The sequence below is a fragment of the Oreochromis aureus genome, linkage group 2, assembly GCF_013358895.1.
Source record: "Oreochromis aureus strain Israel breed Guangdong linkage group 2, ZZ_aureus, whole genome shotgun sequence".
Taxonomy (NCBI): Eukaryota; Metazoa; Chordata; class Actinopteri; order Cichliformes; family Cichlidae; genus Oreochromis; species Oreochromis aureus.
In genome coordinates, this window is record NC_052943.1 from 2,833,764 (window position 1) to 2,853,877 (window position 20,114).

At 39.7% G+C, this 20,114-nt stretch overlaps 1 protein-coding gene across 4 annotated transcripts in view; it reads left to right on the top strand.

Moving 5' to 3' along the window:
* The window catches only part of il1rapl2 (interleukin 1 receptor accessory protein-like 2), a 375,066-nt gene that overhangs the window by 315,152 nt on the left and 39,800 nt on the right, over positions 1 to 20,114 (top strand). For all 4 annotated transcript variants that reach the window (XM_039615227.1, XM_039615236.1, XM_039615233.1 and 1 more), the window contains exon 8: positions 15,553 to 15,685. In XM_039615227.1, the coding sequence (XP_039471161.1) occupies positions 15,553 to 15,685 (133 nt within the window). The remainder of the gene's footprint in view (positions 1 to 15,552; positions 15,686 to 20,114) is intronic.

Consider the following 20,114-nt stretch of genomic DNA (forward strand, 5'->3'; position numbering starts at 1 on the left):
CGAGGAAATTGAAGTTTGGCCAAAAAGAGATAGGAACTCGAGAGTTTTTTTGTTTGTTTGTTTGTTATTATTCAAAACAAGGCTGCGTATAATATGAATATGTATTATTTTGAAGTAAATAATGTGTAATACATATTGTACATGTATATTAGTTCTAGAATTAAAGTTGGACTGGAGGAACAGGTCTCCTTTAAACGACAAACCAAACTTTCTCTTTAGTCTATGAGGATCTGCTCGACTGGGAATGCTGCAATAGCTGCAGCCTAAAGCTATTTACAAAATTAAATCTGTCCAGTCATTTGAAGGCCTACAGCTGTTCAAACCACAAATGAGTCACACAAATCAGGGACCAGATTTAATTTTCAGCGCTATCCTCTTTTAGTTTACTTTGTTCACCATTGGCTCTAAGCTGGAGAAGTAGAACACTCTTGGATGTTTTGGGACTCTCGGGTAACAGCTGTCAGTCAGCCATCACCTCCCACCCAGTTCTGTCATGAAAACCCCTCAACACACACACAGTTTCACCACTGAGACCAAAACTATTAGTACTCCTAACCTCATGTGGGTTTTCTTGCTTTTTCTTTTCTTCATCCTTTATTTTACTTCCCCTCCTGATTCCTGTTTCTTTATTCAGCTCACAGCCAACCACCCCAAAGGCTAAAACCATCTGTTCATTCCTATTATCATTTTTATTCATCTTTTCTGTCCTTATTTCCAGTGGTGGCTTGGGACATACCTGGGTTGGACTGCAGGCTTACACACATAGATGTGATGTCTCTTCTGGCTTAATATGAAGCAAAATTGTCCAAATTCTAGACATTGACGTTTATTTATTAAGATGGACAAATTGTTCAAAACCCCTCAGTGTGTCTCCCCCACCTTCCAGACAGACCTGTCCCAGAAGCAGTATAGAAATCCCTCCTGCCTTACAGGAAAACTATTGCTTCCATAACCTTGTTAGCAATTGATAAGAAACTGAAAAACATGGGGGATTTAAAAAAAAATATTTGATCATTTTAAATAAGACATGTTTGTTACAGTGTTGCAGTTCAGTCTTTAAGTCATTAGCCGTTTCCAGGTCCCAAAGTCAAACAAACACTGCAGCATCACTGAGAGTTAAAAACTGTCTAAATTCTTTCATCTTTAATAAAATGATCAGTGTTGCTGCTTTACCAGGTGTAACAATTAAGTTTAACATCCAGGCATCCATGAAAACAGGATTTATTAAATTAACGGAGTTAGAAGTTAGCAGGAAGTTAGCTCGCTAGCTTCCACCTAAACATGATATAGCATGTTCTGACTGAGAGATTTCTGAAACAATTCAAACGTACAGCTCTGCTATCACTTCCAACATAAATGAAGACAGGAAACTAAACAGCAGTGACGTTTGTAGGGTTACTGAAGTTGGGCTAGCTGGTATATAATGATGTGCTATGTGATCGCTAGCGACACAGCTATGTTAGCATAACATAAACACAGTGAAGCTGGAGGATGAACGCTAACTTTTTTCCACTCGATAAAAGTTAACGTGAGGGTTCCCGATGGTTAGGGACAAATGCAATCGCATGGCAGGATGCTGTAAACGGACCAAACTTCAGTCAGGAGAACAACTGAGATAATCCATCCACAATACGAGGTTAGTCATTAATATACTGCTGCATGGGCTGGGCTGTAGTTACATCATAAGGTTTTAAAAACTGAGCTTTAAAATGACAAGGTCACAAAGTCAACTGCTAAACAAAAGTTAGCCTGTTCGATCGCTAGCTGCTCCAGTCTACATGGCAAAGTATCCTTAGGCAGGATACTGAACCCCAAGTTGCCCCTGGTGCATTCATGTGAATAGAAAACACTTAGACATATGAAAATGGGGTTGTATAAAGCTCTTTGAGTAGAAAGTAGAGTAGAAAAACACTATATACAAACCAGTCCATTTACCATTCCAGTTTGGCGTGTCTTGCCCTATAGAAACTGCCACTAATACAGGTCAAGAACCATACCATTAACCATCAATGATGGCTTCACCCATGTGCATTTGTGTGTACTCATACTATCAAGTTGCTACCCTTTGAAATTCACACTGGATACAGTGACCACTTCGGTTTCCTGATAGTAATTTTCAGAAGTGTTCCTCAGCCCATACCACTGAGCCCAGTCCATTTTAAGATCACTTTCCAGATACTTGGAGTCTGTCAATATTATAAACAATCCACCATTTGCTGTTTGCATTAACTTTTCCAGTCCTAAGGTATCATTAATCTGCATAGCTGTTTTATTTATATTTGACAGTGTCCTAACTTTTTGTACTTTGCTGTAATTTAGAATCAGGAACCAAACTATATCAGTTCCAAATCTGTTGGAGATGTTGGATTTAACACACTCCCCTTGTGGCTGGTCATTTAATTAACCTTGTCAAGCATATCTGATGTAATCTCCAATCTAATTTCATCTGTTAATTTAAAACCGTTCTTAACGAGGCCAGCCCCCCAGCTAATCAAGTGTCAGGTATAGATGCATTAAGGACTTGGTTAATTAGAGCTGTCAGAAAATGGCCAAATATGGACAGAGAAGGAGGCTGGATTTCCCTTTATTACTTTCCTGGGAGAGTTATTATTTTCGTGGGAATCACCTCACGTGGTATCACTGTGTGACTGAGAGTGTTTGTTTGTGGGTTTGAATCGAGATGAAGAGGACACTGAAGGAAGAGTGATAAAGTCAGATATGAAGAGAAAAAATATTTAGTTTATTCACAATAATCAAATATGACTCTTTCCAACTTTGTGGCAGCTTCATTTCCTGTTAGACAGGAAATTGGGCCTTTGCATTTCAAGGAATGATTCCCCATCTCATATTTATCAAATAATATGCAGTTTCTCTCGAAGGAGTGTAATGTCAAATTATATTGAAAATCTGCAGGAGGCTTTCAGACAGTTCCTCACAATACTTTCATTAACTTTTGAACTTTTGGATTCATTTTCTTTTTTTTCAACTTTCTCTGATTTTCCATCAGTATTAAAAATGTTTAATTGCAATCATAATTTAAAAATAAACCGTTTGTTTTTGAATTGCCAGCTACCTTATTAAACTGTCTGTGTGAGTGTGTATACATGTCCATGAGTATTTCAGGACATAAAAGGGGTTTAATAGGCTCAAATCCCATCAGAACCAGCTCATCATGGTTAGTGATGGAACCTCGTTTATGGGTTCTAAAACTGTATGGTTGATCAAAACTAAATTAGCTTGGCCTCTGCACTCTAATACCATCTGTTGAAGATACTATGTTAATGTGTTAATTAAACAAAAATTTTACATCCAAAAACAACACCGTTGCATATTATAACATTTTACTTCTGTAGCTTCTGAATGGTACCCGATTCCTTACTGAAGAGCTGTGTCTCTATTCTTTTATTGTATTTTAGAATCGATAAAATTGTAACTATTCAAGTTCAGGGATGCTAGAAAAATGTTACTGTATAATTTGTAGAGCAGTTCCAGTGGTCAGTGCATTAATGCAAATGTCTAATTAGCCAATCACATTGGCAGCAACTAAGTGCATTTAGGCATGTGGACATGGTCTTGACTGAAGTTCAAAGAGTGCACCAGAACTGTCAAGAAAGATGATTTTAGTGGCTTTGTAAAGGCTGCATGGTTGTTGGTGCTAGGCCGGCCTGTCTTGAGTATTCAGAAACTTTTCTCACACAACCTTCTCTGCGGTTTAGAGAGAATGTTCTGAAAAAGAGAACATATCCAGTAACATATCCAGCTCTCTGGATAAAAATGTCTTTTTGGTTCCAGAAGTCAAAGGAGAAGGACCAGATTGCTTAGAGAGTTGAGTTGATTAGTTTAGCGTGAATTAGCTTAGCAAAAAGACTGGAAGCACTGGGAAATACAGATAGCTCAAACCATTCTAAAACAACAAACACTCATTTTAAATTCTATTTTGTGCAAAATTTAAAGATATGGACAGAAATGTATTTTAACTTTGGACAAGCAATAGCTGTAGCAACCATAGCTGCTCCCACTGTTAAGCTAATCGAAACAGAGCTGCCGCTCCAGTGGACAGACATAGGGCTGTTTGATACAACGATTTATATCGGATGACGATATTAAAACGTCTATTGGTTCATATTACAGTATCGTTTGTTTCGTGGTGTCGTAAAATAAACTCTTTACGGCAATATTTTTTCATCATGTTGATAGTCACTGTAGTGGCTATATTAATTTCTTAAAGTTCTCTCTTTCTCATATATTTAATATAACCACACTACGGACGGACAAGCAACTGTTTTTACGCGTTGTCGTTAGCAACAACGACGGTAAACCCAGCGTGCGGCTCCGCCGTCCACTTGTTTATTTTCCACATAATCCTTTCACAATAAAGCTGAAGATCCTGTTGAGGTTTTTCAAAATAAACTGAATTGATGACAAAATACATTATTCTCAAACATCAAATGTCAGAATATGGTGACTGTTAAAACTTATATCTAAAAATATATAGTTTAATGCATCGGTCAAAACACTCGTCTCCAGGTACGCGACGCCCAGCTGAAAACACTTCACGCAAGTCGAGTTGCCACAGAATGAGATTCACAGAATGTACAGAAAATGTAACATTGTTGTGATATATATCGTATTCGGGACGATAAATGTCTTATATCGGGATGAGATTTTGGTCATATCACACAGCCCTACACAGATATAACTTTCAGCAATGATGTAAAAGTCATTTTTTAAATATGTTAAACTATTTCTTAAACTAATCCTTGCAGTACACAGTTTATTTTTAAACCTCTGAGTATTACAATGAAGCATTTTTTTTTAAATTCAGGTGTGAACCTGCAGCATTAGACAAAAGTGTAAGTGACAAACAGAATGCAGAAGGAAATGCAGCATATAATAATAAAAGAAAGAAGGAAATAACAGCATTGACTCCTTGGCAACAAACAACAGTGACTTTCCCCTAAAAATGTATCTGGCACAAAGGATGGAGTTTCTGAGGAGAGTTGGTGCGGCATACAGCCTCCCTAAAAATAGAAAGGATTGAAAATTAAAATGGAATAATTTGTTAGAGGCAGGATGTCTGGAAATAGAAGAAATGAAAGCATGAACAGCCTCCCAGGTTACAGCTGAGCTGCCCACTTACTTACACGTGGCTGTGTGTGTGTTTGTGTGTGTACGTGCACTTGGCTTAAGTGTGTGAACATGCATTTCTGTATGTGAGCATTCAGCTTGTGTGTGTGCGTGTGTGTGTGCGCCTGTGTCTGAGGCACCATCTGTGTTGCCATGTGCAGCTGCGTTCCCTTGGAGCCCAAGACCCAAAACTCAGCTGTTACCAAGACAACCCCCACACACCCCATACCTGGTCTACACACAGACACACGTACACACACCCACAGCATTTCAAAATCACCTTAAGGTCTTACACTGTGTGTGCTTTTAAATGAACAGATGGACTGAGATGGATCATTCCTCAGAAAGTGTGTGTGCGCGTGTCTAAGAGGGAGACAGAAACACAGAGTGACAAGCAGATGGGAAGTCTATGTTTCAGTTCTGGATGACTTTTTCTTTTACTCGAGAACGTGCGACATGTGTGATGTGAGGCTGATCTTAGTCTGTGCTAAAATATATATATACAAGACTTTTGTTTCGGAAAGAATTTCATCACGTTCATCTTTTTCTGTTTGTTAGGTCTATTCTGCTCGGAGCATTTAGAAAGTTCCCGTAGTAGCTTTTGCTTTGAGAATATTTAGTAATTGGCAGGGCTGTGTGCACAAAGAGCTCCCCTTTCTGAACAAAGTGCATAAAATCTGAGCAAGTGTCTTGGAATATAAAGTCACGGGTGTACCCATGTAATGTCAAGACCATTAAGTGTACCATAAACTGTTAAGAGAAACATAAAGTATATATAAACCTATAATAATGACTTGGAACATATTTTCACCAAGGTTCAGCTGCCGCGATTCATCCATGCACCTAACTGCATTCCCTTCAGCACTTCCCTTCTATCCTTTAGACGGATAATTTCATTTTATGCTGCGTGTTATCAGGGCCCCTAACCTGGGAATAGACATGATAATTAACCTCTTAGCCACAGTGCATAATCCCTGTAGATTATGCAACGTGCCCATTAAATATACAAGTACACTGTTTGTAAATCCAGTATTTATGTTCTTCCTGTCACTGCAGTCTTTTCACTGCTTCACAGATACAGGCTATTTAGCAAACCCCTGAAGGTCCAGACCTCTACGATGAGAACCAGTGGTATGTGACAAGACTTTTTAGCAATATTTGACAATTGGTGCTCCTAAATTAAGGCCAGAGTACAATCTGGCTCCAGAGGAGCTGTCTGGACTTGTTAAGAGTATGAGTGTTTTTCCAGCCGTGTGCAGTTCTTGCAGATTTTTTTTTTACTCTCTAGCACAGAGGCAAGATTTATGTGGAAAGGATCAGTGCGTTGGTTAAATCAGTGTCACTGGAGCATGCTGCTGCCAGAATTAAACAATGTGCTTATGCAAGCCTTGTCTGACTGTGGCTAGCTGTCAGAAGTGGCTAGGGTCTTTGCTGCAACATCTGCTGGGTCCTAAAAAGGCAGCATGTAGAGGGCGGACAGAGAGGCAGAGGAATATGTTTACTGTCTACCTGGAATAAGATATAATGGCTCTCCATGTTTCAAGCTGCCATATAAATAGTACAATATCGTCATGTCGTATTCAATATGACATGAAAATTAGTGACTGAGGCTGTAATCACACAGTAAAGTCAATGATATCAAAGACACCTCTGTGTGCACTTCACTTTTCAAACTGAGAGGCCACCTCCATCTTTTAGATACAGTCTATGACTGCAACCTGTCTAAACACAGTCAAAATACCTAAAAGCCAAACTGGACTGCGTCATGCTGCTACTCAAATAAATGTGCCACGTTAAGATTGTTCTAACCTACTGAGGAAACCAAGGGAAGATTATTACACCCCCTTACAGTCCAGAGGTCAAATAAGCTAGCTATGTGTGACACAGGATGACACCGGGGTACAACAGATCAAATCCAGGCAGTTTTTTGAAAGCCTCTATTAAAATCAATAGAGCGAGAGCAATAACAATAGGGTTTTTAAACAGGTGTGAACAGTTGCTATTCTAAGTTGGTTTTATTTATTGGCTCACAGGAGCTTCACAGTTCTCCCACAGATTTCTGTTCGGTCCTTCATATCCACCTATATAATTTTATTCAATCATTCGGTTTGTCTTCACTCTTAGAAACCTGCCAGAGTAGAAACAGTTGAATCAATCATTGGATAAAAACCATCCAGTAATTCAGTGGAATGACTTAATTGAAACTTAAGTATCTGTTCTGAAACACAGCCAGGTTTCCCCTGACAACCATAAATATCCAGGGGAGAAGGGACAATTCAATCCAATAATATGTATTTAACATTAATCTTGGTGTTAAGTAGGCCAAGGTTTAATAAAAGGGTGAATCGCAGATGATGGGGAATATAGAAATATATGACAGTCAAAGTAATTCTGGGTCTGTTAAGTGATTTTTTTTCTTTTTTTACCATACATACTTGTCAAGTCAAGTGATGGAGGATTCTCTCAGTGTGTGTGTGTGTGTGTGTGTGTGAAGGTAGTTTTCAATGATTCATTTCCCTCGTTAACAGTTGTCCTACTTTTCTCCTACAATCCTTTACCTGAATGTTTTCTGCTCTTTTGTCATTTCCTTTAGACACACACACACACACACACACACACACACACACACACACACACACACACACACACACACACACACACACACACACACACACACGTGCTCTGCCTCACATCTATACGTTCATAAACACACAACACACAAAGTGTTTGGTGTGCTGCCCAGAAAAATAATCTCATTGTCGTACACTGTTTCAGAAGTACTTTGATTATTCTGCCTGTCGTACTCTTTGCAACAGTTCTCGTGTAAGGTGCATAAAATCACCTGGATTTGCATAATAAAATATGCATTTGTCCGCACATAGAAAGCACGCTGCAGGTGAAAGATTTCTATAAAAGGAAAGAGGGAGAGCAAGCAAATGAAAAGACAGACGAGGGACAGCATGACGACAAAAACATCCTGACGCACAGAGGGAAAAGGCTGGGAGGCGAGGAGATTTGAGCGAGGATCTATTTTAGTGATAAAATGTGAAAAGCAAAGAGAGAACAGGGAACCCCAAAGAGTGACAAGTGAAACAGACTAATGATGTGAATACCAGCTATAAGATTTACAGGAAGTAAGACAGACACCAGAGTTATATGAATTTCCCATCTTATCGTGTCCCTTTTCCTCACTTTTCATCTATATGAAATATTGCTGGCATCGCAATTCAGTTGCTCCTGGAATTTGGGATATTGCTGTCAAAACAAATGACATAATTCAGAACAGGCGGGTGTTTGGTAACTCTGCTGTTCATTTGAGACCGATTTTAAATGTCAATTTAAAACAAACAAGTGCTGATTTGTACATCCACCACATATGGGGTAACAGTAAGATTCATATTAAATGTAATATTAGACAGGAATGCCACTATGTGCCTATGCGTAGTGGTTTGCTCATTTACTTGACAAGCCAAAAGCCCGCTAGTTCAATTCCCGCAGGAGATGCAAACCTCCTTTGGGGTTATGTCACTACATCAGCAGTGCTACCTGCTGTGGCAACTGAAGATGGCTTTTAGACAAAGATATCCAGAGTAAATGCAAAATTCTTTCTTTTTAAAGACAGATTGTCATCAACCACACGGGGGGGTTAAGCGTGGACGGCCTGTTTAATGTTTTGGCAAAGCCAATCTGCAGTCTTCGGAACAGCTTTGGTGCATCGAGGAGGCAATAAAACAGCAACAAAACAGATTCAGTCTGCTGTCGGTTACTGATTCAATGGTGAAAATCACAAATCTGTTGCCATTTACATGCACAGAGATTCACATTAACGTCTTACTTTCAGAGTCCAGCGAGAATCTCATAGATCTGAAACAGAAAGTTTGTCCACTCCACTCGATGTAACTAGAATACAACCAGTTGACAACCACCTGGGTCGAGTTGTTTGTTGCATATTGACACAATGCAGATGAGTTGTCTTGATTGGTGCAACCTGACTTTCATTGATTACAACGTGTTAGCAATCTGTCAGCATTCATAAATGAGTTGGTAATTATTTGCAAACTCTCTCCAATGTGGTTGAGAGTGACTGCAATCAGTCTGAGTCACACTGCAAGTGTTTGCAGGCAGATTGCCTCCCACCAAGCAACCTGTGCATCTGCCTTTGAAAGTGGTCCCTCAGAGATTGGTCAACTACTTGCAATGGGTCTCGGACAGAAAAATAAATCAATGCAATCACGGGGGAACCATTGATGTTTACTAGTTGCAAGGACGTTGGCATCCTATTATTACTCTAGTTTGAGCAATAATGGGTCAACATACAAATGTGTCCACACAGGCTGTACACTAAAGTTCAACAGTTACACATCTTGTTTGCAAATTTTTAATGGCTTGTGTTGCTAGAAACATTTGTCTGCTTTGGTAGTTTTAGTGATCTAAAAAAATTATGTGGAGCACAAAGTGCTCTAAACTGCTAAGGACAACAGCACTGCTAACTGCATGAACACAAGGACAAAATTCAGGTTTCGCATTAACACCTCTGAGTTTGTGAAAGTTCTCTGTGTTGCCTACACTTTACTGTGGATGCTCATTAACCTGCACTTCGATAGCAGTTTACAGCGCTGCTTACTGATGAAAATTGCACTTCACACACAGACGCTATCCTGATGAGGATGCTAAGTGCATTCCTACAACATTCATATTCAGAGTGGTTTCCTTCAGTTCAAGATTAAATTAATTTGTTCATTTCTTTAGATGTATCTGAAATGACTAAACCCAGTGTAATAAATGAACAGCAATGAGAACTTTTCAATGTTAGAATGCGGTGTGAGCCTTTGACAGGAAAGGACTTCGAAACGCACAAGACGGGCTGAAGAAACAGATGTTGATGTCTGACGAGCAGCAGCTCCTTATACTTGGATAAAGAATGAATTTAAAAAAAACAAACCAAGGGCAAAGCGAAGTCTGGACCGATTCTCATATTCAGCTGCTTCTTTATGTGCATCTATGAATGCCAGCGACGCTACACTGAGGAGTACAGACAAGGCTGTCGGACTACAGTAACGATACAAAGAGGTGGAATCAGATTGAATTTGACTTTGTGGTCACATGACTTCTGTTTGCAAACTCACTTGTGATCGGGGAGAATGAGTCCTTCCTCTGTTTGTCACACCAAAGAAAACAGAACATAGTTGTGATCACACAGAGGAGCAGTGTGAAACGGTGATGCACCAACTTGAGAAAATTCCTGTCAGTCTTTCTTATTAATGACAACAATACAGCACCAGCCCTCGTTTTTCCTCAGCTTCTCACAAATACCCTGCTGCTACAGCCACAAATAGAAACGATGGCTCGACTCAGCTGTATTAAATGCAGGCTGGATTTCAGGGCCTGCGTTTCTATTTACTGGAGAGATACGCACACACAAAGTCACTCGCCCACACTGACACACACCCTCACGCCACACAAGTGCAAACAAAGTTGATGATTTTAATCACCATAACATGCTGAGAACACAAACACACCCTCAGGGTGCTAATCAATTACTGCAGAGCTCAAACACACACACCTACACACACACACACACACACACACACACACAATCAAGCTAAACTAATTTCACTCCAAGCCAGATTTTTTTTCTTTTTTAACTGATTTCTAAAGTATGTGTGTATTTATACGCCTGTACTGCAGGATGATGTCTGACTAGGCTCAAAGGTAAAAAAAGAAAAATCCCACCGCGAGTCCACCAACACACACACACACACACACACACACACACACGTGTGCAAGACGTGAGGCTTCAGTGGGCGCTTTTTCTCTGAGTTTGTTAGAAATTATAATTTTGAGACTGGCAGAAGTCAAAGCCTCCTGTCTACTTTCCCTCGTCCTTTTCCATCAATCAAAATAAGCAGCGCAGTGACACCAAACATAAAGACATTTCCATATGAAAACAGTTGCATTTTGGCATTGACCAACTGAAGGAAACTTCATGTTTATTCAACCTGTAACCAGTTTGTGAAGATTTTTACTTTTGCTGCTCTAAATGTTTTGAATTTCTTCTGAAAAAGATAATTACCCCACAAAGCTTGAAAGGAAGCAGCTGCTTTTCCCACTCATGAAAAAACAACACCTTAAGTGTTAACTTAAGTCAAAACTGACAACAAACACACAGACATACACCGAATGTTAACATTCACTGTTGGTTCTTGACTGTGCTGACAGAGCTATCATTATGATAATACCAAGGTCTATCATAATTATCTGCTAATTGACTGCCTAACGAGGTAGCGCTCATTAGAATGCTCATTAATACTCCATCATCACCACTGATAGCTGTAATCATAGAGTGATGGGGGTTTCAAGGTCTTACATGAGTGTGTGTGGATACTGCCTGCCCATAGATGTGTATTTATATGTGATTTCATAGTATTGCTGATTGATTCTTCCAGCAGTAATACATTAAAGGTACACATCTGTTGAATATGGAGCTCTGCAGAATCAAAGCTTCGTGGCTCAAACTAATTAAGTTGCAAGAACACTATGCAACCGAATTTAATGAAATACTTTTGTTAAACCCCTTGAATTAAAGCTGAAAGTTTGCACTTCAGTCACAATTCGGTTTTATTTATATAGCCCCAAATCACCGTCACCTGAAGGCGCTTTATACTATAATGTAAAAATCCTACAATACAGAGAAAACCCCAACAATTGGACAGCCTCATCTGAGCAAACACTCTGTGAAAGTGGGAAGGAAAAACACCCTTTTAACAGGAAAACCTCTGTCAGAGGCTCAGGGAGGGGGGGCCATCTGCCACAAGTGGCTGGGGGTGAGGGAGGGGGATGGGACAAGAGACACGCCGTGGAAGAGATGCCTAGACAGAACCTAACTGTGCTTATGGTTAGTATAGTAAGTCATACCTGCATTAGTGAACACAACACATTAAGATATTACCATTCAAAAAATACAATGCATACACAGAACTATGATCATATTAGTGAATATGAATCGACTCAAAACATTTTCTATTCTGTCAATAAATATGTGGCTAATTCAAACTTTAATGTGATGGCCTTATAAACCTGAAATGATGAATTTATAAAAGATTGAACAAATATTTACCATTTATACATGAATGTATTATTATGAATGACACTGTGTGTCAATAAAACTGTAACTGTCATTTAGCCTAATAGAAACAGCTGAGACTGTTACTTCTCTTTGCAAGACCATCAACATTTAGCACCATACTGAAATACCCAGCAGCGACTACTTAGAGCTTCAAATTAAACTTCATTAAGAGGAGAATCTTCTGTTAGAAGTGAGTTTGGTGGCAGTACTCGCTGCCTCGAAATGTATAAACACTATTCTACAGTACAGTCAACTTTTTTTTTTTCACAGTTGTTCTGTTTTACCTTTAGTCAAGTCCAAATGTATTTCTATAGCACATTTAAAAGACTAGTGTACATCAAAGTGCTTCACAATAAAACCGCAATGCGGGCAGAACAAGGAACAAATAGTACAGTTAGAAATAAAATTACATTACATGGTGTAGTGCAGGCCGAATGCAAGCCAAACTAATTTGCATCGAAAGCTAAGCTCAACAGGTGTGTTTTTAAGCGTGATTTGAACGTTTGAATTGATTCTGATGTACTGATATCAACTGGGAGATTATTCCAGAGTCTAGGGGCGCAATGGCAAAAGCACGGTCACCTCTGGTTTTTAAACGAGACCTTGGTTGCATTAGGAGCAGTTGGCTGCAGGATCTAAGTGCTCTCTTTGGGTTGTACAGATCGAGGAGATCAGCTAGGGGCCAGGTTATTTAGAATTTTTAAAATGAGCAGAACGATTTTGAAATCAATGCGATATTTGATGGGAAGCCAGTGTAAGTTAGCGAGGACAGGGGTGATGTGCTCATGCCTTCTAGTGCCGGTTAAGAGGCGTGCTGCCGCATTTTGGACTAATTGCAGGCGCTGAAGGAGGGAGAGTTGGAGGCCCAGGTAAAGAGAGTTGCAATAGTCCAAACTGGAAGTGATGAAGGCATGGATACGTTTTTCGAGTTCTTTATGTGGTAAATAGGGCTTAGCTTTGGAAATTTGACCCTGGGCCCAACTGAGATGGACCACTTATTGCTTAGTTGTCATCTTTCAATATAACACGTAAATTTACACCACAAATTAAAATGAATAATCTCCAGCAGTGTATGTGTAGTATTTGTTCTCCCCATACATGGTGTAGTTTGTTTCCTTGTCCATCTTGAGTTTTTGTAACTCAGTTTCTACATTGAGCTTTTACCAAATAAACCCTGGCTGTCCAGACATTATGTGTACCATGTGGCATGTTGCAACAGTGTGAAACGTGTGTGCGTGTGTGTGCTTTAAAGATTTCATCTAATCTTCCTCTAGCCTAGAGATGAGAAACTGAAACTGTTGTGGAGGACCACACCGATGTTCATTTTATTTCTTTAGAAAATGCTGCTGGTAAGAGTAGACGTAACAATTAGGCAGTGAAAACAGGCATAGGCATAGTAAAAAAAAATGCCAGCATTTTATCACTATTTAATTAACTTTTTCAAAAACAACTGTGAATAAATATGCAGATTTTTACAAAATTCCAGAGACTTTTAATTTTATACAAATGGGTATTTCCAATTTGATTGAAGTTTAAATAGTTCATTTGGAGTTTTTTGTTCTTTTTTCTTCTTGATTGAGTTTATGCTTCTCTTTTGTGCTTGAACAATGTGCATTAAAAGTCAGGTTCAGTCTCTGAGATGGAAATCGAAGGACGTCCTGAACATCAAATGCAAAATCTGAATTCCATTCTGTATACTGAGAGCTCTGAAATGTCCAGGCCTGTCTTCTCACAAAACTCTTGAATCTCTGCTCTCATACGCTTAAGCAATTTGCCTAGGCTGAGCCACTCGGTAGCTGTGTGGTAGCCTATGTCACCATTTTTACTCTCATGGTCCCCCAAAAGTGCAACAAACTGTCTGTGATTCTCTCCTGATGAAGTTAAATATTTTAGTTTCAAAAACCAAAAATGACCCTGTTACAGGTTACAAAAGGTTTGTTTTTAGCACTGACTTAAACAACAATTCCTATTTAATTCTGGGTTGAATTCAGTCACTTTATCATGCATCATCTTCACATTTTCCAGTCAGATTTGGACAACTTTCAGTTGGAAGACCTGCTAGTTTGTCCCATTTCAGCTCAGGCCTATCCAAGCATGCAGTAAGCACTGTAAAAAAAATAACTTCTTGTAACGGCCCCTTTCATTGAGTACTGTGCTGCCAGCTATTAACCTCCAACTCTTTGGTTATCCCATGTAGTGGTCTGTGTCACATCGCTCTCCTCCAGAGCCACTGAGAAAAAGAAAACTGTTCACTTTGCTTTTCAAGAAAACCTCCAGATTCATTTGAAAAGTGACTGTTTTACAGTTCAAACACATTCTCGAATGCTTCTTTTTCTCAGGTCACATTAGGAGTCCATCGACATTCTTTCTTACTCACTATCACAGAAAGCTTCACCGTTTTTGTGATTTGGTGGAAAATCATCCCTGAATTTGTAAAGCTTGAAAAAAGCCCTCATTGGTTCTGATGTCCAATCCCGCTTTGCATCATATTTCTCTCATATTTCTCTCTGTTTAGTTTCATAATGATGATTCAAATTTTAACCCTTAAACATATCAATCTGCGCTCCACAAACTAAGCACACAGCTTTTCCTTTGACTTCAGGTAATATGTGCTTGAAGGTCCAGGTCTTGGACCCTACATTCATATTTTGGGGCTAGCAAAATCAGGGGACTGTACAGTAGGATCTTATTAAGTAGGTTTGTAGATCCTTAGGAAAATCATATATATACACCATGTAAGATAAAAAGAAATCCACTGATGCTGACATATGTTTGCCTCACTAACGGTACATTTCCTGTGTATGCCACCTCTTGCCACAGACTCATTTGCTCAGGTGAAAGGTTGGCAGTACTGCAGCTTATGATAAACAGCAGTATTCTACCTAGTGTGATTTTTTTCCTCTCATGATTTCAGAAATGTTTTTGCACACTTCTCTTTAAAGTGATATTACTGTCACCAGGAGGAGGCAGCAATTATTTCAGGTTCTCATTTCAAAGGGACCCTGCAGGCACCCAGCTACACCTCGAGTAGTTTTCCGCACTGGCTCCCTGTGGTGGCAGCCTTCCTACTATCATCCGGACACCTCTTTGGAGAAATGAGAAAGGATATATACCAAAATGTGCCGGCTTTGTTTAATGACTCCTTCTGTGCTCAACTTTCAGCGTGGTGTCATCTTTAATGTGTGTTTTACCTTCAGCCTGGACTGCAGCTGGTTTAAAGATTCAGCTGCAAAACAGTGCAAATTCATCCTCCGTGCGGCACCGTGTGGCGTCTAACATTGCTTTGCTGTGTGTTGCAGGTATGCCTCTCAGTCTGGACTGCAAGGCATTTTTTGGCTACAGTGGAGAAAACAGAAAGCCCATCATCTACTGGATGAAAGGAGAAAAATTTGTTGAAGAACTTGCAGGGCATATTAAAGAAACTGAAATGAAGTAAGTAAACTATTTTCTAGAGAAGCACTGATTCGGTAACATATTCAAAATGATCCTGAAATCAGTGTCCTGAGGGTGGGGGCAAGTAAATTCTAAGTACATCTACTCCAAGACAGTATCAATTACACTCTCTCAAGTTTACAGGTTTCTATTGTTAATTAATTTCTGAATAGGCTCGACTCCAGCTGCTCTCCTCACACTGTCAGGATCTAATTTGGTCTCTTGTGATTTATGACTCATTGAGGGATTTCTGACAGCTTTCTTCTCAACTTTTCTTAAAAAAAAAAAAAGAATACTAATAATAAAGTTAAATTGAATTCATTTTCTCCCCTATTGGGACCAATTACATTGGAGTCTATTGGGAAAAGCCTGATTGTCTGCGGGGCATCAAATATCATTAGAACAACCTGCTGGATCACTATGGTAACCATCAGAGAATTTACATTGTCTCACACACACACACACACACACACACACACACACACACACACACACACACACACACACACACACACACACACACACACACACACACACACACACACACACACACACACACACACACACACACACACACACACACACACACACACACACACACACACACACACACACACACACACACACACACACATACACACACACACACACACACACACACACACACACACACACACACACATACACACACACATACACACACACACACACACACACACACACACACACACACACACACACACACACACACACACACACACACACACACACACACACACACACACACACACACACACACACACACACACACACACACACACACACACACACACACACACACACACACACACACACACACACACACACACACACACAGTCGGTGTGAGTTAAGAGAATTATGTCTTAAATCTATCAATTACACATAAAACAGTTTATCTTCAAAATCTATAAAAGATGAAGTTGAAAGCAAAAAATATTATTTAAATAAGCTCCGTTGTTCAGTCGGGAGGCGGGGAATGATAACGGTCTTGTTGCTTTCTCCAGTGGGTCAATGCAAAAGGTGTAAAATGAGGTAGACACTTGACTTGCTACACCACTGTGTGTTGCACTGAAACAGTCCTCAAGTCTGTGAGTCCTGAACCTGTCCCAGAAGAGCCAATCAACAACTGCAACCGGAGACATATTAGCCAATCACGTTGCAGTGCATGTGCACAGTACAGGGGAAAATGTTTTAGCTTAATTCAGGTAAAGTTTGCTGACTTTGCTTAAAATCTTTTTTTTCCCTGTATGTTGTATTTGTGTACAATAATATGGCTTCGTATTTCAAGTATATCCCACCAGAGCACAGAGAACAAATGATCACAGTAATCCAACATAAAGTTTTTTGGTTTTTATACTTACTGAGATAAGAAGTAGAACAATACGTCTGACGTCACACACCTGAAACAGTCAGGACCTGAAGTGTGCACACGCATCAGTGCGAATACTTGATTTGTTAATATTTTACGGTTACAGCTACTGATTAGGTCTTTAGGGGTGGGACCAGGACAACCACAGGTATCTATTGAGAAGTCTCTTATAATGTCTCTTGGTATACCTTGAAATTTAGAGTGCTATAAAACACCATACTGCTTTTCTGTGTTTTTTCTTTTTCAGTGGGTGATCTCATATAACTCAGCTCGTTTCAAAGCATTTGCCCTTTTTTCACTCTGCAAAGTGAAGAAGCTAGAAAGTTACTTCAAATCTTAGCGGAGATCGTAAGAAGTTCAGACAGACTTTCCCAGCGCATCTAAGACAGCAAAGTATTTCAAACAGCCTGCAGCGTGGTGGTCGTCTTTTCTGTAAATAAATGAGCCCGTGAAAGGTTCTGGAAGTGGTCTTTGAAAGTAAGATGGGATAAGGTAGGCAGGATTAGACCAGACAAATCCAGCCTGACTCCTTAACTCACCTGTTAATACTCATGTGCATGAGTGCTGCAGACTCATGAATCATAATATTTAATTTGTGTATGGATTTAGCTACTTCAGTTATAGCTGCAGCTGCATCAACTCCTCTAAGCAACAGTAGTCAAGCTAAATAATGTGCTACTACCTGAGTTCATGTTGTAGAGCTAACTGCAAAGTGTAGGTCTGATGGGATTCAAAGTTTAGTAGATGAGTAGTAAATGCTACTGACTGCTGTTGCAAATTCAGCACCCGTGTTTTAACTGAGCAAAATATTTAGTCCACGGGTCATTCCAACCGCACATCGTGCCATCTCCAATATCTGCTCGACTGTCTATGATTTGCATCAAAATCTGAAGGTCCAGAGTTTGAACATATACATTGAGTGCTGGGAATTTTTAGCTTCATATATCAAATAGTTTTCAAGATACACTTTTTTAAAAAACAGTCCATCGGCCCACTACCACACACTGAAATATGAGTCAGCGTTTGAACATGATTCTCTCAAAGACTATTAAAGATAAAAGCCTGAAATTTGCACCGGTCTTTCTTAACATCACAATAAATCAGGATCTTTAATGTGGAACAGATATATTTAAAATGGTCTGAAAATTTTAGGATGTAAAAAAAATTCACACACCAACAAAGAAATTGTGCAAAGGACAACTAGTAACAATTTCTGAATGGTGTATTGTTGAATTTTACAGTAATACAAAAAGAAGCAGCTGGATTTTCACAATGGTACTGTAACTGTAACTCACAGGTCCTGAAAATAAATAATATGGACATATTTAACAAAATTATTTTCAGAGTTATATTTCTGAGTACCATCTGGAATTTTGTTCTATTCGAAGACGACAATCTACTGAAACTGTAATTTTTGTAATACGACTTGTAAAATTTGCATGAAAGGTTGTGTTTAATAATATATTTTGGATTTATTGGATAGTGAAAGTCAGGAGAGACAGGAAAGCAAGGAGAAGTGGGGAGACACACAGCAAAGGGTGATGTGTTGGACTCAAACCTGTTGATTTGAGATGGACAAAAGTTTCATTCAGTTCACTCAGGTGGGGGCTGTGGGGGGCTGTAGTTTTGCTTCTCCCTTCATTATATCTTAAAAATGATTTAAACTGACAAATATTTGGTTTGTGTTTCATCCTGCACTATGACCTGGCCAGTCATGGCCTCTTTAGCTTATCACATCAGCTCATTAATTTTAGACATAATAAGCAGTCGTATGAGAAGCAAAAGCCTGTTTGGTTTTCTTTAAGCGCGCTACTTAAACTCAGCTAATGGCAGGTTGGAAAGATTCTGGCATTGATTAATGTACCATCTACACTGTGTTTGTTTTTTCCCTGTTCAGGTTAATGCTGCTCCCTTTTGAGCGATACTTCTCTACCATCACGTTAAAGAAAAAGTGCAAAGTAGTAACGTAATCTAAATGTTCAAACTGCAGCACGTGTGCATTAGTGTGTTTTAACTGACACACTAAGAGCTGTAATCAAAGCTTTAATATTAGAAAGTAAAATGTTCACTTCTGTTCAAAGAGCCTTTACAGGTCATGTTATCAGCCGAGCACAGGAATACTGATATGAATGTTTATCTCCCCTAAAGGGAAATCCTCTTGCCCTCCTCCCTTCATGGGGGAGGTCACAGGTCAGAGTCAGCATAGCAACAGTGGCTCTGAAACCAGGGGACCTTCAGTGTCTTGCTGGAGGACACTCCAGCAGCAGAGCTGTTTACCGATCCAAGAATGGAACCTCAAGAACGTATCTGCGACTGCTAATCCACCTCCTGCCCTCTGAAAATGTTCTCTCCCGGGAAAATGATGTTGTAGAGAGCAGCACGGTACATGAGTAGGAGTGTTTAAACTTGAAACTAATCATGCCCCGTAGTATTAAATTAACCTTTGCCTGATGAGTTCTCAATCTTTCAGTCCAGTCCTCTGGCCACCTCTGATCCAATCATACTGCTATTCCAAGTTCCACAATCGCACTCCAGCAGGTCGACTCCCGCTGTGATGCCCATTAATCTGTCCACTTTAAGCTGCCTTCCCCGCGTCCTGCTGCAGCACTGGCCCGAGGACTTTGTCTATGTCTGTTTGCATAGTGTCAAACACAGTCTCGTAGCCTCTGTGATAATGGGAATACCTGTAATTACCAAGGCTTGCTCTCTTACCGACACACTCACGTCCTGCAGCACCCAAGAGGATGTGATAAAGCTGCGAGTTTGTGGAGAAAAAACTCCCGCCAACAAGTGCCTCTCTTTGTGAAACCTTACTTCTTTTTTTGGAAAATGTAAATCCATAGTCTAAGTAGTTCAAGTATGTTGGGTTAAAATAGCAGGCAACACAATATATATGAGCAGTATCATCAGTTTTACTCCAGCTGTTGGCTGAGCTCAGCTTCACCGCTGTCCGGCTTCTTCACGTTTCTGCAACTCAGCTATCACAGTCCACGGCTCGTTCATGTGCAATGAATTGGTAA